Source organism: Pongo abelii, chromosome 19 (genome assembly GCF_028885655.2).
Source record: "Pongo abelii isolate AG06213 chromosome 19, NHGRI_mPonAbe1-v2.0_pri, whole genome shotgun sequence".
In the NCBI taxonomy this organism is placed as follows: domain Eukaryota; kingdom Metazoa; phylum Chordata; class Mammalia; order Primates; family Hominidae; genus Pongo; species Pongo abelii.
In genome coordinates this window covers 65,503,122-65,527,527 of record NC_072004.2, presented here as the reverse complement: position 1 = coordinate 65,527,527, position 24,406 = coordinate 65,503,122, and the positions used below count along the sequence as shown (strand labels likewise).

The following is a 24,406-nucleotide window of genomic DNA, read 5'->3' as shown; positions in this document are numbered from 1 at the left end:
AAGGTGTCACTCAACATCAGTTGTGAGGACAAATACACTAGAAGATGTTGACCCCAATCTTGAAACAGAAGTTCCCTTTCTGGGGGAGAGTGGACTGACAGCTGCTTTCAGGGCCCCCTGCTTCTGGGATTTATTTTCTGTCACTGGCTACTCTGGAGTCCTGAAGAGGAGGGACTCTCAGCGCAGTGGGATAACAGCACGGGTTTAGGCCTCGGGAAATGTGTGCTCAGCCCCGCCCAGAGCCTTCTCACTGCCCTCCACATACCTATGTTGTACTTTTCAGCTGGCTGAGCGGATACCTACCTCACCCTGTCTGATGACCCTCATCTCTGCTGAAGGAGAGTCAAAGCAAAAAGCCCCAAAAGAAGAGAAGAGACCTCCCTGGGCCCCACCTCCTCAGCACAACTTTCTGAAAAACTGGCAGCGTAACACAGCCCTGCGGAAGAAGCAGCAGGAAGCCCTCAGCGGTGAGCAGAGCAGACAGGGCTCCTGCCCGGCCTCCATCTGGCAGCAAGGCTCTGCTGGGTTGTTTGCTCTCCTCCAGAGCCTGGCCTCGGGCTGACCACATTTGTGCTGTTCACTCCCAAGAGTGTCTCACTCTGAAGCTTCAGTGGGTCCTGAAATCAGCCCCGTGAGGGAGGCTGCCCGATGCAGACTGCCAAGGCCCCTGTTTGTTCTGGTTTGGCAGAGTGGCTGCAATCTTGCCTCTCTCTCTAGAACACCTAAAGAAGCCAGTCAGTGAGCTGCTCATGCACACTGGGGAGACCTACAGACGGATCCAGGAGGAGCGGGAGCTCATTGACTGCACACTTCCAACCCGGCGTGATAGGAAAGTGAGGCCACCTGTCCTAAGTGCCCGGGGGGCAGGGGGGTGCACGGAGGAGAGGGGCGGGGGCAGGTGTCTGGACACAGGGATGCTGGTCTCAGGTGGCACAGCTGGGGAGAAAAAACCTATTCATTGCAAAACATCATTAAGCCCTCAAGGCCTTTACTAAATTATATGATTAGTCAGTAAAGTTCTTCAGCCTGTGGTGGCCACACAGGTAGCGAGTTATTAGAGTAGTCTTAGTGTTTGTCTCCTAGGAGCTTAGACTGAGTGGAGCCTACACCCTAAGGAGAGAGGTTGAAGAGTCCCCCACCTTTTTTTCTGGTAGACCAGTGCAGTACCTGTACCAACCCACACCATCTGGCTGGGGGCAGGTAAAGATGACAACAGGGCGTCCAGAAAACACAGCAGTGGGTGCTTCTGTTCTGCAATCACGGCAGCAATGAATTCCCCAGAGGGAGCATCTGTAGCCTGTGGTGGTGCTCTTGTCTTCCCACATCTCCACTAGCATCTGGCTGAGGTGTCCAGGTAATCTGACTCACCTTTTCTTCCTTGCCAGAGCTGGGAGAACAGTGGGTTCTGGAGTCGACTGGAATACTTGGGAGATGAGATGACAGGTCTGGTCATGACCAAGACAAAAACTCAGCGTGGCCTCATGGAGCCCATCACTCACATCAGGAAGCCCCACTCCATCCGGGTGGAGACAGGTGAGGTGCAGGGCTGTAAGCCAGCTGGCATCTTGTGCCTGGCCCGGAGGCAGGGTAGTGTGGAAGTGGCCAGCATAGCTCTACAGTGAAACAGGCCCAGGGCCTGTTTCTCTGTGGTTCTCTGTGGCCTTAGGCAAGTCCCAGAGTCTTCCTGAAGTCTGGCTCCCTCTTCCTTTTCTTCAGTAAAACGGTGAGAGAGCTAGGAAACTGGAGTGCAGCCATAGAGCTGCCGTCCGGTGTGGAGCCTTGAGCTGCATGCCGTTGGTGAGCACCTGGATCGTGGCTGCCCTGCCTTGAGAAGTGCTGTCACTGTCAACTGGACACTGGCTTTAGTGTGAAAACAATATATTTTATTAATCATTTTTATATTGATTACATGTCAAAATGACAATATTTTTGATATACTGAATTAAATAAACTATATTACTAAAATGAGGCTGGGCACAGTGGCTCACCCCGGTAATCCCAGCACTTTGGAAGGCTGCGGCGGATGGATCACTTGAGGTCAGAAGTTCAAAACCAGCCTGGCCAATATGGTGAAACCCCGTCTCTACTAAAAATACAAAAATTAGCTGGGCATGGTGGTGTGTGCCTATAATCCCAGCTACTTGGGAGGCTGAGGCAGGAGAATTGCTTGAATCTGGGAGGTGGAGGTTACAGTGAGCCAAGGTCATGCCATTGCACTCCAGCCTGGGCAACAAGAGCAAAACTCTGTCTCAAAATAAATAAATAAATAAATAAACAAACAAACTATATTACTAAAATGAATCCCACCTGTTTCTTTTTTCCTTTTTCAGTGTGGCATCTAGAAAACTTTCAGTGACACGTGTGGCTTGTGTTTGTGGTTTGCATTCTGTTTCTCTTGAGCAGCACTGCTTTAGAGCCTGCCAGGCTGCCTGGGTTCAGGTCCCAGCTGTGTCGTGCTAGTGAACCCCAGAGTGGTTGAACCCCTCTGGCCTGTAGTTTCCTCATGTGTAAAATATGCACAGGGTTGTGATAGGGCTAAATGAGATGTGAAATGTATTAAGAGCTTCTGGCTCATTGTTAAGCACTCAATAAAAGGTAGCTGCTTTTATTATTTTTATTATCATCCAAAGATTTGGCTATTTGGAAGCTAATTTTGCAGGAGTCTTGTGTAGGGCTGCTGAGGAGGTATAGGACAGGAGAATGGGAGTCTAGCCGCCGCAGGGAAGCTGTATTTTTCATCCTTCCTAGAAATGGTGTTGGGATAGGCACTCTCAGAGCCCTTGAGAAGTGGGTGAGCAAGGGGACATGGCAGCAGCCTATGCTGAGGGTCCTTGGACCTTATGCTAGGATTACCAGCCCAGAGGGATGCTTCGTACCGCTACACCTGGGATCGGAGTCTGTTTCTGATCTACCGACGCAAGGAGCTGCAGAGAATCATGGAAGAGCTGGATTTCAGCCAGCAGGTTGGTATGGCCTCCATGCCCCAGTCAGAAGCCCCTTGGGGCAGTGCCTGTCTTCAGTCAGCTCATCTTACCTTTCTCCATCTCTCGGAGGATATTGATGGCCTGGAGGTGGTAGGCAAAGGGCGGCCCTTCTCGGCTGTTACTGTGGAAGACTACACAGTGTTTGAAAGAAGTCAGGGAAGCTCCTCTGAAGAGACAACATACTTGTGAGTGCAGCCTGAACCCTGGGGAGAGAGGCTGAAGAGTTCTCCAGCACCTACCAGTATTAAAGAGCGGGCTTCCCTCCCTGAGCTCAGGGTGCTTCCAGCCTAGCTTCTCTCCAGTGGTTGCCACCCACTCCTTGAACCCATTCCAGCAGCTGTGCTGGCTTTCCTATTGCCATCTGCTCCTTTCCAACAACCAACTCCTAATGGGGATTTCCCAGACATTCCCTTGCTGGTCAAGTGAGGGCTCTCTAGACCCTCCCACTGCTGTGCATCTTGAATGCCTCTGGCATGGAGAGTCTATGTATTTCTGTGTACTGTGAATGGCTCTGGCAAGAGGGCTTAAAGAGTCTGTGTGTTTCTAAGAACCTCCCATCTAGAGCAATGGGTCAGGAGGAAGCTGCGCAGGAGTGGAGTTGATCATACTCCATTGTAGGGTGCAGCTGGTTGTGTTTCTAGGCTTCCTGGTGACCATTTCTGTGGGGTTCCACATGGCATGACTGTGGCAGCCTAAGAGAAAATAAGTCATTGGCTTTTCTTACAGAGGCACACTGGCCATTTCCTGTGATGTCTCCATGCCTATTCTCGGCCCTTCTCTGCTGTTCTGTGGGAAGCCAGCTTGCTGGATCAGAGGCAGTAATCCACAGGACAAGGTAAAACTGCCTCCACCACACCTGCTGGGAGAGCCTCCCTCAGGGGTGCAGCCCCGAGGTGACTGGCAGTTACCAGCAGCCTGCACAGTCTCCTGTTTGGGTTTTTATCTGGTCGTGCATTCAGCACGTCTGAAAATGGTGACAGCAACACTAATTTGAGCAAGAATAAAATCACAAGGCTGCAGAGTGTCATAAGCCACCTGGGGCTTATACCCAGCCCCCAAGCATGTAAGCAAGCAAACTCAAGTAGTATGGCTCTAAGAAGGTTCTAAAATATACTTCAGATGCTAAGGAATAGAAGTGTTCATTGGATATAAAATATATTTTATCTGGCCAGGCACAAAGGCTCATGCCTTGTAATCCCAGCACTTGGGGAGGCTGACGTGGGTGGATCACCTGACATCAGGAGTTCAAGACCAGCCCTGGCCAACATGGTGAAACCCCATCTCTACTAAAAATACAAAATAGCAGGGCATGGTGGTGGGCACCTGTAATCCCTGCTACTTGGAAAGCTGAGGCAGGAGAATCGCTTGAACCTGGGAGGCGGGGGTTGCAGTGAGCTGAGATCACGCCATTGCACTCCAACCTAGGTGACGAACGAAACTCTGTCTCAAAAAAAAAAAAGTAAAATATATATTTGTTTTATCTTCTCTTCTTACTATTGAGGGTAACCTCAGAGACAACCACGTTGGAGTAGGATACCACTCTGTGTGACAGTGGCCAAGCCCTGGAGGCCTGGGACACGAGACTTGCAGTGCTAAAGCCAGAAAAGTCCTGGGCAGACCAGATGAGTTGTTCACTCTAGGCCAGGGTCTCCAGCAAAGACATTTCTTGTCCCTCCTCCTTCCAGAGGCAGGTTGGGATTGCTGCTCACTTGACCTTTGAAACCCTGGAAGGTGAGAAAACCTCCTCAGAACTGAGTGTGGTCAATAATGGCACTGTGGCCATTTGGTATGACTGGCGACGGCAGCACCAGCCGGACACTTTCCAAGACCTTAAGAAGAACAGGATGCAGCGATTTTACTTTGACAACCGGGAAGGTACTTGGGAGAAGCCACCCTATGGGCTAGCTCCTGTCTGGGGCTGGTTTTGTCCTCCGTGAGACATCAAAGTTTAGTTACTGCCCAGCTCCTGTAAGTTTGAGCCCCGCTTCCCTGCCTTGTCCCTCTCATTCCTTCTGTGAAATGTGTGGCCTGACTACTCATGTCTGTTGAGAGACTGATGGAACTTGAGAACCTGGGGAGGTGAGCCACCAGGGAGCAGAACCGTTCTAGGGGCTCAGTTATCTAGGTGCGCAGGCCTGGGGCTAGGATGGCCAGCTGTCTCTGTCTGCCTGGGACTTTAGCACTCAAAATCCCACATTCCAGGAAACCTTTCAGCCCTGGGCAAACTAGGATGGTTGGCCAGCCACCTGGCCTGGGGCTCAGTTAACTGCATGTAGGAGCATGCAGGCCTGAGGCTCAGCCAGCTCCTGCATGTTGAAAACCTCGCTCTCTATCCCTCTCAGGTGTGATTCTGCCTGGAGAAACTAAAACCTTTACCTTCTTCTTCAAGTCTTTGACTGCTGGGATCTTCAGGGAATTTTGGGAGTTTCGAACCCATCCTACTCTATTAGGAGGTGCTATACTGCAGGCCAATCTCCACGCAGTCTCCCTGACCCAGGACGTTTTCGAGGATGAGAGGAAAGTACTGGAGGTAAGGGACCCAGGACCATGGCCCCTGTGGACATCAAGTAGGGTATCCTGGTTTCTTCCTGGCAGTGACTGAAGGGATCATATTTCTCCCAGCCTAAGAGGAGAATTGGATTTTTAGCAAACAGGTAACTACTCTTGCTCCACAAACACTTCCCAGGGCTTGTGATTCAAAAGATGGGTGCGCTGGCTAGGCAGGCGAGGAGCAGCTTGCAGCAGTGCCATGCATGGCCCCACTGAGTTAGAAAGAAATTAGACTGAGCCTTAAGAGGCAGACTGTAAAGTACAATGTGTGGCCCTATGCACTGGTCTGTGTTTTGTTCATCGCTGTCTAGTACTACACAGTGGAGTTGCATTTAACCCAAAAGACTTCAAAACCAGGGAGAATAATTAATAAATAGCAGCATGAGTCTTCCCACTGTCCCACTCAATCAGCTGACAACTCGAGTGAGTGTGAGGTGGGAGCTGGGAATCTGTCCTCCGCAGTGAGTTTCACAGTGTGGCCATTTGAGCCGTGCATCCTGGGATTTGGTGGAAAGCTGTGCTTTTTTATTTATTGTGGCCCCCAATCACAAGACCGGCTCCTTCATCTGGGGCTCAGCCAGTGGTGATCAAAGGTAATTTTGACAATGTCATGCTTGCTTTACTCACTGACCGTAGGACCCATGTCTCACACAAGGCGCCCCTCCCGTGTTTCTGTGACACTCACTGAAGCCTGATGAAGGTTCACCACCATCCTCAGAAGCACCCCCACTATGTGCCCTGCCCCTTCTTCCTAATCTGGTGACATGCTAACTGTGTGACCACCAGGCCCCAGGCAGCAGCAGCTGTCACTGGAACTGGCCCTCCTCTGGATCCTTTTCATCCATTTTTAGGGAACAAGGATGTCTGGAGAGACTCAGAAGTTTTCAGGTCTTAGAACAGGTGTGTGTGTGTGTGTGTGTGTGTGTGTGTGTGTGTGTGTGGCAATGGCAGGAACTCAGACCCTGGGGTGTGTGTGTGTGTGTGTGTGTGTGTGTGTGTGTGTGTGTGTGTGTGTGTGTGTGTGTGGCAATGGCAGGAACTCAGACCCTGGGGGTGTGTGTGTGTGTGTGTGTGTGTGTGTGTGTGTGTGTGTGTGTGTGTGTGTGTGTGTGTGTGTGTGTGTGTGTGTGTGTGTGTGTGTGTGTGTGTGTGTGTGTGTGTGTGTGTGTGTGTGTGTGTGTGTGTGTGGCAATGGCAGGAACTCAGACCCTAGGAAGGCACAAAGTCCTGGGGGCTCCAACTTCCTGAAGGATGCATTGGTTTTGAGAGCCTGGGCTGCCATCCTCTGCCACATTCCCTTTTTCAGAGCAAGCTGACTGCCCATGAGGCAGTCACTGTCGTTCGCGAAGTGCTGCAGGAGCTGCTGATGGGGGTCTTGACCCCGGAGCGCACACCATCACCTATGGATGCCTATCTCACCGAGGAAGACTTGTTCCGGCACAGGAATCCTCAGGTGAGGCCCAGCGCCAGCCCCTGCCCCCTTATGTGTTCCCTGCGTCAAGGGTCCCCAACCCCCAGGCCGCAGAGCAGCAGGTGAGCAGTGGGTGAGCCAGCATTACCGCCTGAGCTCCGCCTCCTGTCAGATCAGCGGTGGCATTAGATTCTCATAGGAGCACGAATCCTATTGTGAACCGTGCATGCGAGGGATGGAAACTGTACACTCCTTATGAGAATCGAACTAATGCCTGATGATCTGAGGTGGAACAGTTTCATCCTGAAACCATTCCCCCACTCCCTGCCATCCGTGGAAAAATTGTCTTCCACGAAACCAGTCCCTGGTGCCAAAAAGGTTGGGGACTGCTGCCCTAGGTGACAGTAATAGTAAACTCTTTTATGTGCCAAGCTCTGTTCTGCGCATCTTCCATGAGTAACTCACCTCTCTTCACAGCAGTCCTATGAGATGGGTACTACTTATTTTCATTTATTTATTTTTTTAAGAAATAGCGTGTCATACTGTCACACTCCAGGCCAGAGTACAGCGTCCCACTCATAGCTCACTGTGACCTCAAACTCCCCGGCTCAGGTGATCCTCCCACCTCAGCCTCCTGAGTAGCTAGGACTACAGGCATGCATCACCATGCTCAGCTAATTTCTCTCTCTTTTTTTTTTTTGGTAGAGATAGGATCTATGTCATACAGGCCGGTCTTGAACTCCTGAGTTCAGGTGATCTTCCTATCCTGGCCTCCCAAAGCACTGGGATTGCAGGCTTGAGCCACTGTGCCTGGCCCTGGTACTATTTATATCCTCATTTACATTGAAGAAACTGAGGCCTGCACCCCAGCCTCCCCCTCACACGCCTTCCCATCCTCTGCTGCAGCTGCATTACGAGCACCAAGTGGTGCAAAGCCTGCACCAACTGTGGCGCCAGTACATGATCCTGCCCGCCAAGGCTGAGGAGGCCAGGCCAGGGAACAAGGAGCACGTCAGCCCCATAGCCACAGAGAAGACCTCTGTGAATGCCGAGCTGTTACCACGCTTTAGGAGCCCCATCTCCGAACCTCAAGTGCCCCGGCCTGAGAACGAGGCCCTCAGGGAATCCGGGTCCCAGAAGGCCAGAGTGGGGACCAAGAGTTCTCGGCGGAAGAGCATCATGGAGGAGATCCTGGTGGAGGAAAGCCCAGATGTGGACAGCACCAAGAGCCCCTGGGAGCCGGATGGCCTTCCCCTGCTGGAGTGGAACCTCTGCTTGGAGGACTTCAGAAAGGTGCTTCCAAGACCCTGGAAGGCATTGGTAGAGAATATTCCTGCCTCGAACCAACAAGGGAGGCCCCAGCAGCCCCTCTTGCTCTATGGGCAAGGAAACAAAACCTGAGAGCCCAGAGAAAGTGATCTCTTGGGTTATCTATCTATCTATCTATCTATCTATTTATTTATTTATTTTTGAGACGAAGTTTTGCTCTTGTTGCCCAGGCTGGAGTGCAGTAGCAAGATCTCGGCTCACTGCAACCTCCACCTCCCAGGTTCAAGCGATTCTCCTGCCTCAGCCTCCCAAGTAGCTGAGATTACTGGCATGTGCCACCACACCTGGCTAATTTTTTTTTTTTTTTGATGGAATCTTGCTGTGTTGCCCAGGCTGGAGTGCAGTGGTGCAATTTCGGCTCACTGCAACCTCTGCCTCCCGGGTTCAAGTGATTCTCCTGCCTCAGTCTACCCGAGCAGCTGGGACTACAGGCATGCGCCACCACATGCAGCTAGTTTTTGTATTTTTGTAGAGACGGGGTTTCGCTATGTTGGCCAGGCTGGTCTCAAACTCCTGACCTCGTGATCCACCCATCTTGGCCTCCCAAAGTGCTGGCGTTACAGGCATGAGCCACCATGCCAGGCCAATTTTGTATTTTTAGTAGAGACAGGGTTTCACCATGTTGGTCAGGCTGGTCTCGAACACCTGACCTCAGGTGATCCACCCGCCTCAGCCTCCCAAAGTGCTGGGATTACAGGCGTGAGCCACCGTGCCCAGCCGGGTTACCTGTTTTTGTCTGGGGTGCCCAAGCTGCTATATTCCAGGAGGGGGGCCTACTCTCTGACCCTGGCAAATCTTGGAGAAGGGGTTCATAGGTACAGATTTCTAAGGGGGGTCCCTGGCTCCCACCAAAGGCACCCAGACAGCTCTCCAAAGCTGCATCGCCTCCTGGTTCCTGGTCCCCTGCCACCCATCCCCACATCACCATGCCCTTCACTAGAGGACACAGAGAGCCTTGGTGTCCTGGTGCAGAATGATGCCCATGGTGCCCATGACCCTGCCAGGCAGTGATGGTGCTCCCTGATGAGAACCAGAGAGAGGATGCGTTGATGAGGCTCAACAAAGCAGCCCTGGAGCTGTGCCAGAAGCCAAGGCCATTGCAGTCCAACCTCCTGCACCAGATGTGGTAGGTGCCCTGCCAGGAGAGCCGCCCCATCTCCTTCCCTTTGTGGCATCTGCAGGGGTCCTGGGCAGGCAGTCCTGGGACTCCAGGGGTCTGAGCTTCCGTTGAGCTCAGGTTGCTAGAGCATGCCCAAACATTCCATATTCTGGAACCCTGCAGTGCCTGCTGCTCACTGGAGAGCAGTCACAGCAGATCAAACACCTTATCTTTTTTTTCTTCCCCTTTTTTCCTTGTTCCTTCTCAGTGAGCAGGGGAATGGAAAAAGGAGAAGCCAGAGGGCAGAAAGAAGGAGGGGGGGCAGATTCCAATAAAAGCTTCATTTCTCTGTTGTCACCCTCCCTGGTACCTGTTTGGAACTTGCTTGTATAGGCATGGGGTCCTTTTCAAGGCCCTCAGGACAAGCCCCAGGAACCTTATGCTGGAAGTCTCATGCAAGGTTCAGCCCCTCCAGTGGGACTGGACCCAAGTCTGGCCCTGGCCTCAAGCCCTCTGAAGTAGGACTGAATTCATGCAGGCCTCCTAACCCTAGTCCTGGGCCATTTTTTTCTTGGTTGCCACCCAAGGCAAACCAGAACCCCCTCCAAACACTTGCCCTGGCGGGGAACAGTGAGGATGCTGGCTGCTCAGGGGTGTGGCATTTCCACAGCAGCTTGTGGCACCAGGGTCTTTGAAGGGAGGGACCCAAGCCTCTGCAGATTCAAGGACAAATGAGGAGTGATGGCATTTCTCCACTATGTCTTGCCCTCTAGTTTGCAGCTGTGGCGAGATGTGATTGACAGCCTGGTAGGCCATTCCATGTGGCTGAGGTCTCTGCTGGGCCTGCCTGAGAAGGAGACCATCTATTTGAATGTGCCTGAAGAGCAAGGTCAGATCTTGTGCAACCAACCACACCTCTGCATAGCCCTCCTCATCTCTCTGGACAAGCAGCAGTGCCTGGGCCAGTCATACTCCTTTGGTGGAAGCTCTGCTAGGTTGAGCCCATGGAGTAGGCCCCTTACCCCTTTCTATCGGCTGCCAGGATGTGGTACCCAGAAGCTACCTTAGTGACCACCTTGGTTTAGTAATCCCAGCAAAGTTAAATGACTTATCCATGGCCATTCATGGGAGCGTGGCAGAGCTGGGACCAGAACACAGGCACCACGGTCCTGTTTCATGAAGCCACGCGCCTACCAGGGCTCAAGGCTATTGCCCTTTGCTTTTCCACCTCCCCTCAAGCCTCCTCACATACCTGCAGCATCCACTAGGCTGTTGGGGGCCTGCCACATTTTCTTCCACCCACCTCCCTTAGATCAAAAATCACCTCCTATCATGGAAGTGAAGGTACCTGCGGGGAAAGCTGGGAAGGAGGAGCGGAAAGGAGCAGCCCAGGAAAAGAAGCAACTGGGGATCAAAGACAAAGAAGACAAGAAAGGAGCCAAGCTGCTCGGGAAAGAGGCATGCTGGGGTGTGGTCTGGGCCAGGTGGGGCTGGGGAGGGGATTGGAGGGGCTGCAGAGGTGTGGGCTGTGGAGGTGGACATATGCCCAGGCTCTCCCAGTGAGCTACTGTTGAGGACATCCTTGGCCTACCTCTGGAGCTCCTGAAGGCTATGTGTGTCTCCCTCTCCCAGCAGGACCGTCCCAACAGCAAGAAGCACAAGGCAAAGGATGACAAGAAAGTCATAAAATCTGCAAGTCGGGACAGGTTTTCCTTGGAAGACCCTACCCCTGACATCATCCTCCCTTCTCAAGAACCCATAGACCCCCTGGTCATGGAGAAATACACCCAGAGGCTGCACAGTGAGGTGAAGGGAAGCGCCCAGCAGCCTTTCCCCTGCCTCCCACCTGCCTCATTCATTCCATTCAGTCCGCAAACAATAAGTGCCCACTCCATCATGGTGGAAGCAGAGCTGCTTCAGGAAGGGCATCCTCATGTGTGAGACAGGCCTCATGAATAAGGAATGCACCTAGCATGTTAGGTGATGAGCACGATGGGAGAGAAGATAGACCAGGCAGGGAATGGAGGCACAGAGGCCTCAGTGAGGTGACAACTCACAAAGATTTGAAGGAAGGGGAAGGGTGGCCAAGTGGACGTCCAGTAAAGAGTGCTCCAGGCATGGGGAGCAACTGCCATAGGAGGGAGGGGCCAGAAGGGAGAGGGCGGTAGTGGGGAGCAGGTCATAGGGGTGGGGGATGGTTTGCAGGCTATTGTGAAGACTTGGGATTTTTCAGAGTGAAATGAGAAGTCACACAAGGTTTTGAATAGAAACGTGATAGGGTCTCATAGGCTTTAGAAGATGGCTCTGGCTGCCCTTTGGAGAACAGACTCTAGGGGAACAGAGAGGAAGGAAGCCCTTCTCTTTCTTACTCCCCGTTAGGTGCATCCCGGCAGATGCGTTCCTTGGGAGAATACCATGCAGGGTGCATTCCCATCAACTGTAAGAGTTTTGAAGGACTAGAGAGACTTCATCCTAATCCGTTCTCAAGTAGCAGGTCCTTAGAAATTCACCCAGGTTTTCCGTTTTGTTTGTTACTGTTGTTGTTTGTTTTGGAGGGGAGGTCCACAAAGCCATTTTCAATATGTCAGTGTGTCTAATGGCGACGCCTTGTCTTCCTCTTATGTGGATAGCTGGGGAGCTGGGATTACATCATGTATTGTGGTCACACTCTGGATCTCATTTGATCAAAAGTTCCATTTGCCACTGGTGACATCACTAAGATATCGGATGGTTGATGGGGTCTAGAAAGTAATTAAAGGGCTCTGAGGACCCATGGGGGTCGACCCTTCCATGGCTCTTTGATATTAAGAATCAACTTGCAGACCAGGTGCGGTGGCTCGTGCCTGTAATCCCAGCACTTTGGGAGGCCAAGGTGGGCAGATTGCCTGAGCTCAGGAGTTCAAGACCAGCCTGGGCAACACGGTGAGATCCCGTTTCTACTAAAAATTCAAAAAATTAGCTAGGCATGGTGACACTCACCTGTAGTCCCAGCTACTTGGGTGGCTGAGGCACAATAATCGCTTGAACCCGGGAAGTGGAGGTTGCAGTGGGCCGAGATCACGCCATTTCAGTCCAGCTTGGGTGACAAGAGTGAGACTCTTATCCTCTTATCTCCAAAAAAAAAAAAAAAAAAAAAAAAAAAAGAGAGAATCAACTTGCTGGCCAGGCACCAGTGGCTCACACCTATAATCCTAGCACTTTGGGAGGCTGAGGCAGGTGGATTGCTTGAGCCCAGGAGTTCGACATCAGCCTAGACAACACAGGGAGACCCCATCTCTACAGAAAAAAAAAAAAAAAAAAGAATCAACTTGTCTGGGCTTGTATGATCCAACCCCATTGGAGGGGTCAGTCCCAGAGACCTTTCAGTCTGTGGATCTGTTATGATACAGGAAGGAAAATTGGCCTCCAGGAGGCCAGAGTAGAACTGGGGCTGAGCCCAGGCCCACCCCAAACGGCTAAATGGGCACCGCTCCACGGGCTCCCTAGAGTTGCCCCTTTAACAACTTAGCTCTAGTGCCTCCATATGTCAAAGGTACCAGCGCACGGCCACCTCCCCAGACTGGTTTGAAAAATAAAACTGCAAAAGCAGGTGGATTGCTTGAGCCCAGAAGTTCGAGACTAGCCTGGGCAATGTGGCGAAACCCCATCTCTACAAAAAATAGAAAAAAGTAGCCAGGTGTGGTGGTGCACGCCTGTAGTCCCAGCTACTTGGGAGGCTGAGATGGGAGAATCACCTGAGCCAGGGAAGTCAAGGCTGCAGTGAGCCATGATCACACCACTGGACTCCAGCCTGGGTGACAGAGTGAGATCCTGTCAAAAAAAAAAAAAAAAAAAAATCTGCAAAATCAAAAATTATTTCACAAGAACTTTGAACTTGTGAAATTCTTTCACAAACAACTGGTTTCTTTCCCCTCTCCAGCTATTCTCTCACAGCACAGTTGATATATAGGTGCTTCCCACAGCGTAAACCCTGCCTGTGATGTTGTCCCGTTCTTCCAGGTCCGGGGGCTGCTGGACACCCTGGTGACCGACCTGATGGTCCTGGCTGATGAGCTCAGCCCCATAAAGAATGTCGAGGAGGCTTTGCGCCTCTGCAGGTGACTCTCGGGCCCAAGCAACCTTCTGGAAAACAGGTTAATAAATAAATCAACAAAGAACCTTCAAGTTTCTACTACTTCTGTGTGCCTCTGTGTCTTGCATGATGGATCTTGGCTAGGTTAGCTCCTGATCCAGGTCCTCCCATGTTCCACCTGCCCTCAGATCCCCTCCTGCCAGCTGCCAGAGCCCTCCAGCAGAAGGAGAGACAGACATAGCTGGGGAGGTGATGTGTGGGATGCCAAGCAGAAGAGCAGGTTGGTAGCAAGACAAGGAGTCAGGTGACAGGACAGTGTGTCACCTCTGGTAGTCTCTGCCTCTGGCTTCCTTGGCCCACACTTTTAGGGTCATGCTTCCTGGAGCCAGGTCTTCCCGAAGTGTCATCACCAAGTATGACAAAGTGTGAGATGAGGAGTAGAACTAGACCCATGGGACCTGGCTCCCTGCCATCTCCCCTCTTCAGCTGGGTCCCAGGGCCCCAATTCAGTCCCTGAAGATCATGCTCACCACACCTCTTCAGCTCTAGAGGCCACATCACCTTGTTATTTCGGGGTCTAGTCTGCCTTATCCCCCTCCTCATCTCAAACTATCTGGCCTTGAGCCATCTTTCTGCCTTAAAAACAGCTGCTGATCTTCATGCTACCTCCCTTGCTCAGGGGAACATGAAACAGGCTGGAAATGGCTCTCAGAAAAAAAGGTATTGTCAGCTCAAACTCAGGCCCCTCATTGTCTTCTGTCAGTCATAACCATTTGGGGCTGGGCTCCCTGTGTGAACAGCACTCCAGGCTCCCAGAGTTTGAAGAACAACTTTGGTTTTTGGGTGGGTGGGCATCCTTAAGTGGGCCTCAGGCATCCTCCAGCTGAGATGCAGAAGGCGGAGGATGGACAGAAGGATCGGACTCCGTGTAGGAAAGGCAGGGAGGGGGCTGTGCTGCAGTCCTGATGCCCTCCTCCCCCAGAAGGCGGGGGCTCCACCAAAGAGCCAGCCCCAGGGAATGGCCCTGCCCTCTCCTTTCATGTCCTCCTGGCCCAGAGGAGGAAGGGGAGGGGTGTGGTGGGGGTGTTGGAGCCCCCCCTCCTTTCCTGTTGAAGAGGCAGGGGAAGGGTTAACTCAAAGCAGAGGGGATCGGGTCGCCAGCACTGGCTCCAGATGTGCACTTCCTGGGGGCGGCCAACAGGCCGGCCCCCTACCTCTCAATGCAACACTTGCCTGGCCAGCAGGAAGGGGTTAACCCGCCCTGCGCTTCCTCTTGTGTCCTGTTACTGCTGAGGCAGACCTGCCGGGCCAGCTGAGCAACTTTCCTCGGAGTGCTGCCTGGCGCTGGCTAGGAGGCAAACGCACGCGGGAAGAGCTGCTACCCATTCCAGGGACCCTGCCGCTGCCCCTCTGAGGGGTCTGCACCTCCTGGGAGCAGGTGGGTCTCTGGGACGAGGGTCCGTGGTGGATGGCTCTGGAGACGCTCCCGAGGCTGTGCCGTCCCCCTGCTGCACAGGTCGGAGGGTCACCGCAGAGGCTACTCGGGCCGGGGCTGGGGCCGAGGGAGCCCACACTGGAGGTAAGCTTCCTCCCTGGCCCCTTCTCTCACAGTGGCGGCATGGAAGGCGGGGGTTGGTGGGAAGCAAACAGTGGGTTTGGGGCTTAGTCTCTTTTCCAGGTGCGAGGGAGAAGGCTGAGCTGTAGAGGACCTAAAGGCTTCTTTCCTGCCACCCCTCCCTCTCTGCAGCCCCCAAAAAGGGACTCAGGGCCCCCTCCCCATCCATCCTGGGACTTAGCATCTTTGGTGGCATCTTAGCATCTTTGGTGGCATTCCCCACAGACTCCTTCTGCACATCTCTGCTGTTTCCTCTTCTTCAGCCCCTCATGCACACCTCTAGCCTCAGGGCAGTCCCCCCTCCCCCATCTCCCGTGCTCCCGGGATGCAGATATTACAGTGGCCAGAAGCTTAGAGTTCAAGCTCACCCCGTCCCTACAGCATCAAGAAGGGCACTGTCATTCCCCACTGCTCTGGCTGGATCTGACTTGGAGGCAGGGACTGGAGCCCACCTTAGCAGAGGACGGGAAGGGGGTGTGGGCTGGGCTGGTGGGTGCACAGACTTTACACAAACTCATGCACGTGTAACTGGACAGATCTGGGTTCTCTCCGTCTCTCTGAACCCCTTGCTGGGGATGAGCGATCTGCATTTTTTGGTCCTGACTTTTGGGAAACTCTCCAGATCCCCCCATCCTGCAGGCCCTGAGAAAAGCAGCCCCTCCCTACTGCGCAGTTCTCCTTGGGACCCTGTATGCAGGAGAGAGCTGATACTCCGTGCCCCGTGGCCCATCCCACTGCCTGCTGGCCCTGCTCCCATCCCCTCAGCCTCCTCCCTCCTCTGCCCTCTCGTCATCTCTGAATTCTCAGGCCCTGCCCTCTCTGTGTCCTTCCCTCCACCTGACAGGGTCTGGCTCAAGGTCACTGCAGTAATTCCATACCCAGCTGCCCAGGGCTGCTGCTGCTACCGCCACCGCCTTATCGGCCGCTGGGTTTCTGTTACACTCCCTTTTATTTCTGGGCATATCGTGTTCGATAAAACCCTTTGCTTGTAACACTGCTGGCAGCACTCCCAGCTGCTCCCTCCCGCGTTCCCGCGTTCCTTCCTTTCCTCCTCCCTTCTCTGTGCTTGGGCAGCCTTCTTCCTTTCCTCCTCCCTTCTGTGCTTGGGCAGCCTCACCTTGTCCCCTCAAACTCCAGAAAAGGAAAATCAAGGTGCCTCCCCATGTTTCCGGCCCCACCCTTCCCCCCAGCCCCTGCAGGGGTGTGCAGAGAATGTCCACCTTCTGTGAAAAAGGTCCAGGCAGGGCCGCTGGGCCCACACCGAGAGTCCCCTCCCAGAGGCTGGTGCCCCCACACAGGCCAGGCCGGAGGGCCAGGGCATCCAGGTCCAGGTAGGGCTCTGGTGCAGTCACAGCGCCCGACTGGTTCTGCTAGTTCCAGCGGCCAGCCGGTAGGGGCGTGTGCTGGGCGGGCTTTGGTGCACATTATTTCCCCTCTTCACTCTGCCACCCCCAGCCACGGGTTGGGGAGGTGAAGGCAGGTCTGAGTCACTAGCAAGGGAGAGGGCAGGAGTTAAACAAGTTGTGGCCGTGGCATTCCCACAGAAGGCCCACCACCCGCTGGAAGGAAAGAGACAGCAGACAAAAGGTAGGCTGTGCTGTGGGCCAGGCACTCTCCACCTCGCCCGCTCCCACGGTATCCTATTCTCTGGGCCCCCAACAAAACCTGCCAAGGCGTGTTTTCAAAGCGTGGGGCTGCTTTGAACTGAGCCCAGCGCTGGCGGGGCTGGGGTGGAAGGAGCGTGGAATCTGGAATCGGGTGGGGGAGGACAGTCTCCTTCAGATTCCTGCTTCTGGCAGCCTGGGGACCAGCTGGGGCACGGGCTGGGATGGAGGGTGGAGCCGAGAGGTGTTTGGTGGGTGGGGGACAGTTCATGGGTGAAGTGGAGGTTCTGCAGGCCCAGCCAGTGTGTGTGTGCATGCACACACAGTGCTAATGTGGGAGGAATGGCGGTGGTCAGGGAATTCCTCTTTTGGTTTCTGAAAGGGCCTTTGGGAGGACCTTGGGCCTGGAGTTGTATTCAGCAGACAGCCTGGACCTGTGGCTATTGTGGGGAATTGGGCTGGCCCAGCTCTTCTCCCTGCTGGGGTACCAGAGGTCCACCATGTGTCCAGGGTTTTGGGGCTTTGGAGAACCCAGACTGTTCCTACTCTCAGGGAGCTTCCATTCTAGCTGAGAAGGTGGGACCGAGACAGTAAAGCAATCCGATGAAATAATGACCAAACTGGGTAACACTGACAATAAGGATTGGATTAGTCTTCTGGAGACCTGGATGGTAGTCCAGGCTCTGCCACTTACGTGCCATATGACACAGGCAGGTCCCATCCCCTCTCTGTCCTCAACACTTTCATGTGTACGTGGGGGTGGCAGGCAGGAGTGTTGGCAGTGGCCAGAACTCTGAGGGGCAGTCTTCCTCAGATGATACTTGCTCTCTTGCCTTCTGGCCCAGGTCATAGCATTTCTTCTGAGCTGCCCTCCCCTGACTTGCTGGTTCACTCCTTACTCTTCCCTTGGATCTTGGATCTCAGCTCTGCCACCACCTCCTCTAGGAAGTCTCCCCTGATTTTCCTGGCTTGGGTCTTCCTGTGCGGCTCCGCACTCCCACACTGGACTGTGATTTTCTGTACCCTCTCAACTGAACGTGGGTGGACCAAGGCGTGTGTTCTGTGCCTGGCATGGTGCCTGGCTCAGAAAAGGCCTCCAGGAAATAGGTGTTGAATGCATCAAATTATAAAAATTAACAATATGAGAAAAGTGAGCTGAGGAGCTAGGAAGGATAGGTCTTAAGCTAGATCTCAGCAGAAACAGAGGCAGTGGCCGAGCAGAAGCAAGGCAAGCGGGCATTCCTGGAATCCTGTTAGCGTTCCCCCATGAGGCCATGCACTCTTAGGTGGGGCTTCCTGGGGTCATCTTGGTTCGCCATGTAGCAGCTCTGTGATCTCAGACAAGTCACTTAATATTACAGGGTCTCGCTCTGTTGCCCAGTGGCATGATCATGGCTCACTGCAGCCTCCAACTACTGGCCTCAAGTGATCCTCTTGCCTTGGCCTCCTGAAGTCCTGGAATTATAGGCGTGAGCCACTGCACTGGGCCCATTTAATACTCTGAGCCCCACCTTTCCCATCTGTGGATGGAGATAATGATAATAGCATCTTTGTGGTGTGACTGTGAAGACAGATAGATGAGCATGCAAAGCTCCAAGTGCCTGCTGAATTATAAGTGAAATAAGAACGTGTGCTGCTGAAGGCTGTCCCTGGAGGCAGGGACACTCTGGCCAGGCCTCATTTAGTTGGTCAGTGGCTGAGTGACCCGTGAGGTAGGCCTCTGCCCCTGAGTTCCTGGCCCTCTCTTCCTCAGCCCCATGTGGAATCCAAGAACGCAGCTGCTCTGCTGAGAACACGGCAGCCCATCCTTCGAGACCGTGACCTCACCACAGTGGCCCTCAGCCCTCCACCTCCGGCGGGGGCAAGGGCCACCCACCTCCAAGTCTCCAGCCATGACGACCTCCGCACTCCGGCGCCAGGTGAAGAACATCGTGCACAACTACTCCGAGGCGGAAATCAAGGTGCGCGAGGCCACCAGCAATGACCCCTGGGGCCCCCCTAGTTCGCTCATGTCCGAGATCGCTGACCTGACCTTCAACACGGTGGCCTTCACCGAGGTCATGGGCATGCTGTGGCGGCGGCTCAATGACAGCGGCAAGAACTGGCGGCACGTGTACAAGGCTCTGACATTGCTGGACTACCTGCTCAAGACGGGCTCCGAGCGGGTGGCCCACCAGTGCCGCGAGAACCTCTACACCATCCAGACACTCAAGGACTTCCAGTATATCGACCGCGACGGCAAGGACCAGGGCGTCAACGTGCGCGAGAAGGTCAAGCAGGTGATGGCCCTGCTCAAGGACGAGGAGCGGCTGCGGCAGGAGCGAACCCATGCCCTCAAGACCAAGGAGCGCATGGCACTGGAGGGCATCGGCATTGGCAGTGGGCAACTGGGCTTCAGCCGCCGCTACGGCGAGGACTACAGCCGCTCCCGGGGCTCTCCGTCCTCCCACAACTGTGAGTGAGCCCCGGCGCGTGGCTGGCATGGGGAGGTGGCCCGACTTCCATTCCTGGCTCTGCAATCCAAGCCATGGTTCATAATACCTACCTCCAAGGGGTGTTATGAGGATTCAGACATAAGGAATGTAACATGCAAGGCACAACACCCGGCACATAGGAGGTGCTCAACAAGTTAGCTCAGATAATAATGTTGTTATAGATTGATTACCATTCGTTAGCTGCCTGATAGGATGGCATGACGGTGGAAGCACAGGTTTGGAGTCAGATAGCATTCTATATTCTGCTTCCTCCAAGCTGTGTGACCTGGGCAACCAGTTCTCCGAACCTCAGTTTCCTCATCTGTACAATGGGGATAAGCTCACCTACCTCCATTGTTTCATCTGAGAATGAAATGAGACCAGGTGCAGGAATGTCCTCTACCCTGCACCCAGACACACGGCATTCCCCCTCATCCCCCTACCTGAGGGCAGCGGCTAGACAGTCCCTGACTCTCCTGCCCCCAGTCATGGGGGCTTCCAGGATCTGAGGAATACTCAGAATGGCCCGCCTTCCATAAAGCCCTTGACAGTTTGCTGAGGGCTTTGAGGTTGTGACCTCGTTGGACTAGAACCTCCTATCCTTGCACTTCCCTTGCCCCCAAGCAGGACGGGGTCCATCTGGAAGTCCAAGAGCTGGAGTCAGGGCACCTGGGTTCAAGTCCTGCTTCAGGACCCTGGTCAGGGCCCTAAGTGCTGCCTGTGCATCTGCTAAGGAGGGACTGGAGCCATCCCACCGGGATGGGTTGGGATGGGGAACTTACAGAGTGCCTGGCACACTGCTTGGCCCACGGGGGCCTCCACGGCCGTTGTTCCCCTCCTCTCAGTTCTCTTCTTTGAGCCTCAGCTTCCTGGCAGGCAGAGGGGTGTGGGAGCCGATGGGTAATCGTGTGATCACACAGACATGATGGTCATTGCAGCCTCCTCTTCGTCACCCCGCTATACCTCCGACCTGGAGCAGGCCCGGCCTCAGACGTCAGGGGAAGAGGAACTGCAGCTGCAGCTGGCCCTAGCCATGAGCCGCGAGGAGGCAGAGAAGGTGAGGCCATGCAGCCCCACTGTGGTGGGGAGGGGATGGGCTAGAGAGAGAGAGTGCCTGGGAGCCCCTTGGCCTTGACTCAGGCTCTGTCACCCAAAGCCCCAGTCCTGTGCCCAAGGACAGCACAAGACCCTCTATCTCTGTCGGTTTGTCGCAGGCAGGGACTGCCTCCCTGCCTCCAGTCCTCTCCACTGGGCCTGGAAAGGGTGGCGAGTGTACAATTAGGGGCACATGTTGTGTCATGGGGCGCCTGCTACCACCTCATCGTGGAGTGGGTGAGTGTGCTCAGACATATTCCTAGGAGACACTGGGATATGCCGCCCGCCCCCGCCCACCAGCTATCCTTTTGGGGAGACAAGGACAGGCCCCCGATATCATCATCTTTGCCGTTACCTCTGTGGATCCAGGAAGACCAGGCAGGAGGCAGCTGGGCCTCACACAGGAGGGCCTGAGGTACTCTCAGAGGATTCAGAAGCGAAAGATCAGTCTTCTTGATCTTTAAACTGCATTTCAGATGCAGGCAGGGAGAAGGCCACACCCACCCTGCTGACTGAGGGGCAAACGGCCCATGCACACTGAGGGTGGGCATTTGTCTCTCCATCCCCATGACCCAGGCAGGCCTATACTGCCCTTCTGGTCCCAAGGTGGGGGTACAGGGCCAAGTTTACTCCTCTCTTCCTCCGCAGCCTGTCCCCCCAGCCTCCCACAGGGACGAGGACCTGCAGCTGCAGCTGGCTCTGCGCCTGAGCTGGCAGGAGCATGAGAAGGTAGTGGGCCGAGCCCGCTGGGCTGCCGGTGCTGTTGCCGCTGCTGGTGGAGGTGCTTCAGGGCACTGACAGGCTCCTCTCACTGTACCCGGTGGCCCTGCTGCTCCTAACCTCTCAGCTGCCTCCCACCCTGCACTCTCTCGACTCCAGCCTTGGGTGCACAGGTCCCCGGATTCCCGCCTGGGCTGCTCATGCTCCTAACTCTTTCTGTGCCTTCTGCAGGAGGTGAGATCCTGGCGGGGTGATGGCTCCCCCATGGCCAATGGTGCAGGGGCCGTGGTCCACCATCGGTGGGACAGAGAGCCTGAGAGAGAAGAGAGAAAGGAGGAGGAGAAGCTAAAAACCAGCCAGGTAGGGAGTGGGCTGGGGTGCGTGGGATGGACAGGGCCTAAGAGATGGACTGAGTATTTGTAAAGAGAGAGCAGAGCAATGCCTGGCATATAGTAAGCACTGACATGTTTATTAGATGAAATAGGGGTGGGGGTGTAGCAGCCCTAGTCCCACATTGCATGGGCTGGTGACTTGAGTTAACAGCAAAGTGGGATGCAAAAGGATCCTGATCGGAGACCCCCCGGATATGGGTTCTGGATTTGCTGCCACTTACTCTATGACTTGGGGCATGTCACTGTCATGGCCTCAGTTTCCCCTTCTGCACAGTGCGCTTATTGGATAGTTCCAGCTCTGACATGCTAGGATTATGTGACACTGTCGATCAAGACTAGGGTGGGCCCAAGCACATGGTGCTGAAAACACCTCGGGCTCATGGACATATTTTCTCCGCATGGGGAGTGGGCAGCTGCTGAGCGCAAGGCTGCCCTCCAAAGCTGTCCATGCCACGCCCGGGTGCTGTGGTCTCCTCTCCGTCCATGTTCACTGTGGCCAGTTTCTCTTGGACACTGACCTAGGGAGGTAGGCTGGTTGAAAAACATCTGCCTTTGGCCTTCCTGCCCCTTTCTGCTGGCCTGGATTCTATCCCAGCTCTGCCTCTCCCTGGCTGTGTGACTTCAGGCAAACCCATTGCACCCTCTGTGCGCTGGCTGGCTCATCCATAAAATGGGTACATCACCTGCCCTACCTACCTCACAGGGTTGTTATGCAAATCAGGTACTCTGTGGATGAAGAAACATTATAAACTGTAAAGCACTGTGCAGAGGTGAGGGATCATGAATAGGTATCTGTGGAATGAGTAAAGAGAATGAGCCGGCATTAGCCTGACAGGTCAGGGCCTGCCCTCCCTCCAGGCCCCGCCCACTTCTGAGCCCCGGCTGCCTCTCCCCTCCACAGTCCTCCATCCTGGACTTGGCTGACATCTTCGTACCTGCCCTGGCCCCGCCCTCCACACACTGCTCTGCTGACCCATGGGACATCCCAGGTGGGCATGCAGGGCTGCAAGAGGCTTCCAGGCTGGCCCGAGAGCCACCTCCTTCCCAGCCACTTGCTGGGCCAAGCACCTCCTCCCAACATCTGAGTGTCACCGGGCACGTCACTCACCACCTTGAGCCTCCGCCGCCTGTGGGACAGGCTTTCGTAGTGAGGGCTATGGAGACTGTCTGAAGGGCCCAGCTCCTAGGAAACGCAGCAAATGTTCTCTCGCTGCACTCACTTGCTCAGCACGCCTGGGAAGGTGGCCTGAGTCGCCCACACCTGCAGGTCCCAGCTCCTGGGGTCACTTGCCAAATAGGGACTCCAGCCTGCTGGGTGGTCCTGAGGCGGCAGCCCATCTGTGACATGGATCTTCTGCCTCCCAACTTGGGCTGGGTAACTGGGAAGGTCCCTGGGCGAGGGATAAGGGTGGGCCTGGGATCACATCTATGCTGTTCCCATTTCAGGTTTTAGGCCGAACACAGAGGCCAGTGGCTCCTCCTGGGGGCCTTCTGCAGACCCCTGGTCTCCGATCCCCTCAGGAACCATCCTGTCCCGAAGCCAGCCCTGGGATCTGACTCCCATGCTCTCCTCCTCTGAGCCCTGGGGCAGGACCCCAGTGCTGCCTGCTGGGCCCCCCACCACAGACCCCTGGGCACTGAACTCTCCCCACCACAAACTCCCCAGCACTGGGGCTGACCCTTGGGGAGCCTCCCTGGAGACCTCCGACACACCTGGTAAGAAGAGGGCCAGAGAGTGTGAGTGAGGGGCTGGGGGACTTCCAGGCAGGGCCAAGGGGCAGCAGGTACTGTCTGTGTTAGGAGGGCAGCTTCTCTGGAAAGGGGTTAGACCAACACCTGCCCTTTTTGTCAACCCGTCTCCTCTTCCTCTCTCTCTTCCGAGGTGGTGCCTCGGCCTTTGACCCATTTGCCAAACCTCCAGAATCCACAGAGACCAAGGAGGGGCTGGAGCAGGCCCTGCCCTCTGGGAAGCCCAGCAGCCCTGCGGGTGAGCAGGGCAAGGGGATGGTGAGGCTCTGGGGAAGGAGGGGCCCACCCCGAGCAGCCTCTGTCCTCTTCCTCCAACGTCAGGCGCCAATCCCTTTCCCCACCAATGAGCTCTAGCATTTCTATTCCAGAGCTGGACCTGTTTGGAGACCCCAGCCCCAGTTCCAAGCAAAATGGCACGAAGGAGCCAGATGCCCTGGACCTGGGTATACTAGGGGAAGCACTAACCCAGCCAAGCAAAGAGGCCCAAGCTTGCCGGACTCCCGAGTCATTTCTGGGCCCCTCAGCTTCCTCCTTGGTCAACCTTGACTCGTTGGTCAAGGCACCCCAGGCTGCAAAGACCCGGAACCCCTTCCTGACAGGTAAGACATCCCCTTGTCCCTCAACCCAGGGGCTCCTGCTTTCAGAGCCTAGCCTCGGCTGGAGGAGCCCACTCTTCTTCCCAACTTCCAAGACCTCCCAGTGTAGGGCTCTGAACCCCGGGTCACTCGAAGCCACTCTCTGCACTCTCTGCAGGTCTCAGCGCTCCGTCCCCCACCAACCCGTTCGGCGCAGGCGAGCCGGGCAGGCCGACGCTAAACCAGATGCGCACCGGGTCGCCGGCGACGGGCCTGGCAGGCGGGCCTGTGGGGGCGCCCCTGGGCTCCATGACCTACAGCGCCTCTCTGCCCCTCCCGCTCAGCAGCGTGCCAGCAGGCTTGACCCTCCCCGCCTCGGTTAGCGTCTTCCCGCAGGCCGGAGCCTTCGCACCGCCCCCCGCTGGCCTGCCGCAGCCGCTGCTGCCCACGCCGAGCTCAGCCGGGCCGCGGCCCCCGCCCCCGCAGACCGGCACCAACCCCTTCCTCTGAGCACCGCCCCGTCCCATGCCGGCCTGCGCTTGCGCCAGGCGCCCCGCGGCCTCGCCTGCGCCTGCGCCGGACGCCCCTCGGCCCCGCCTCCGGACCCGGGGCCGGTGCTAGTGGATTGCTGAGCCGGTGGCGGCTGGGATCCCGCGGCGGCTCCGGAAGCTGGACGCGGACCACGGCCCGGGAGCTAGAAACTGAACGCCCGCATAATAAAGACTGGAACCCTCGTT

The 24,406-nt window shown here is 55.2% G+C and overlaps 2 protein-coding genes and 1 long non-coding RNA gene across 22 annotated transcripts in view; 2 read left to right on the top strand and 1 right to left on the bottom strand.

The window, feature by feature from the left end:
- Positions 1–13,720, top strand: part of MYCBPAP (MYCBP associated protein) — a 24,135-nt gene extending 10,415 nt beyond the window's left edge. For 7 of the 18 annotated variants that reach the window (XM_054546572.2, XM_054546565.2, XM_054546574.2 and 4 more), the window contains 15 exons: positions 284–467; positions 718–833; positions 1,386–1,533; positions 2,848–2,963; positions 3,054–3,169; positions 3,711–3,819; positions 4,670–4,859; positions 5,327–5,514; positions 6,841–6,987; positions 7,852–8,238; positions 9,279–9,400; positions 10,147–10,262; positions 10,686–10,831; positions 11,006–11,179; positions 13,373–13,547. In XM_054546572.2, coding sequence (XP_054402547.2) covers positions 284–467; positions 718–833; positions 1,386–1,533; positions 2,848–2,963; positions 3,054–3,169; positions 3,711–3,819; positions 4,670–4,859; positions 5,327–5,514; positions 6,841–6,987; positions 7,852–8,238; positions 9,279–9,400; positions 10,147–10,262; positions 10,686–10,831; positions 11,006–11,179; positions 13,373–13,474 — 2,361 coding nt within the window. In that variant the 3' untranslated portion in view covers positions 13,475–13,547. Of the gene's footprint in view, positions 1–283; positions 468–717; positions 834–1,385; positions 1,534–2,847; positions 2,964–3,053; positions 3,170–3,710; positions 3,820–4,669; positions 4,860–5,326; positions 5,515–6,840; positions 6,988–7,851; positions 8,239–9,278; positions 9,401–10,146; positions 10,263–10,685; positions 10,832–11,005; positions 11,180–11,752; positions 11,888–12,195; positions 12,296–13,372; positions 13,548–13,633 lie in introns of those variants that run through there. The other 11 variants (XM_024235625.3, XM_054546567.2, XM_024235624.3 and 8 more) reach the window with 7 other exon arrangements.
- EPN3 (epsin 3) lies at positions 13,635–24,406 on the top strand. Of its 3 annotated transcripts, none has more exons than XM_054546582.2 (10): positions 13,635–13,725; positions 18,418–19,118; positions 20,077–20,195; positions 20,882–20,962; positions 21,185–21,313; positions 22,247–22,334; positions 22,792–23,061; positions 23,228–23,332; positions 23,463–23,693; positions 23,848–24,406. In XM_054546582.2, exons 2-10 carry the CDS (start codon positions 18,557–18,559, stop codon positions 24,177–24,179), a joined length of 1,917 nt encoding a protein of 638 aa, XP_054402557.1. In that variant the 5' UTR covers positions 13,635–13,725; positions 18,418–18,556; the 3' UTR covers positions 24,180–24,406. The 3 variants fall into 3 exon arrangements, with proteins under 3 accessions (XP_054402557.1, XP_054402558.1, XP_054402559.1); XM_054546583.2 differs by lacking the exon at positions 13,635–13,725 and adding an exon at positions 14,630–18,133; XM_054546584.2 differs by lacking the exons at positions 13,635–13,725; positions 20,882–20,962 and having other exon boundaries at positions 14,633–19,118.
- LOC129054954 (uncharacterized) lies at positions 19,294–22,829 on the bottom strand. The gene is made up of 2 exons (XR_008519609.2): positions 22,454–22,829; positions 19,294–22,137 (listed from the first exon to the last, which is right to left on the bottom strand). It is a non-coding gene; the product is annotated as an uncharacterized LOC129054954 (long non-coding RNA).

Coding starts and splice junctions, on each gene's coding strand:
- EPN3 (XM_054546582.2), top strand. CDS start 18,557: ATGACGACCTCCGCACTCCGGCGCCAGGTGAAGAACATCGTGCACAAC. Junction 19,119..20,076: donor CTCTCCGTCCTCCCACAACT/GTGAGTGAGCCC, acceptor TGGTCATTGCAG/CCTCCTCTTCGTCACCCCGC. Junction 21,314..22,246: donor AGAAGCTAAAAACCAGCCAG/GTAGGGAGTGGG, acceptor TCCCCTCCACAG/TCCTCCATCCTGGACTTGGC.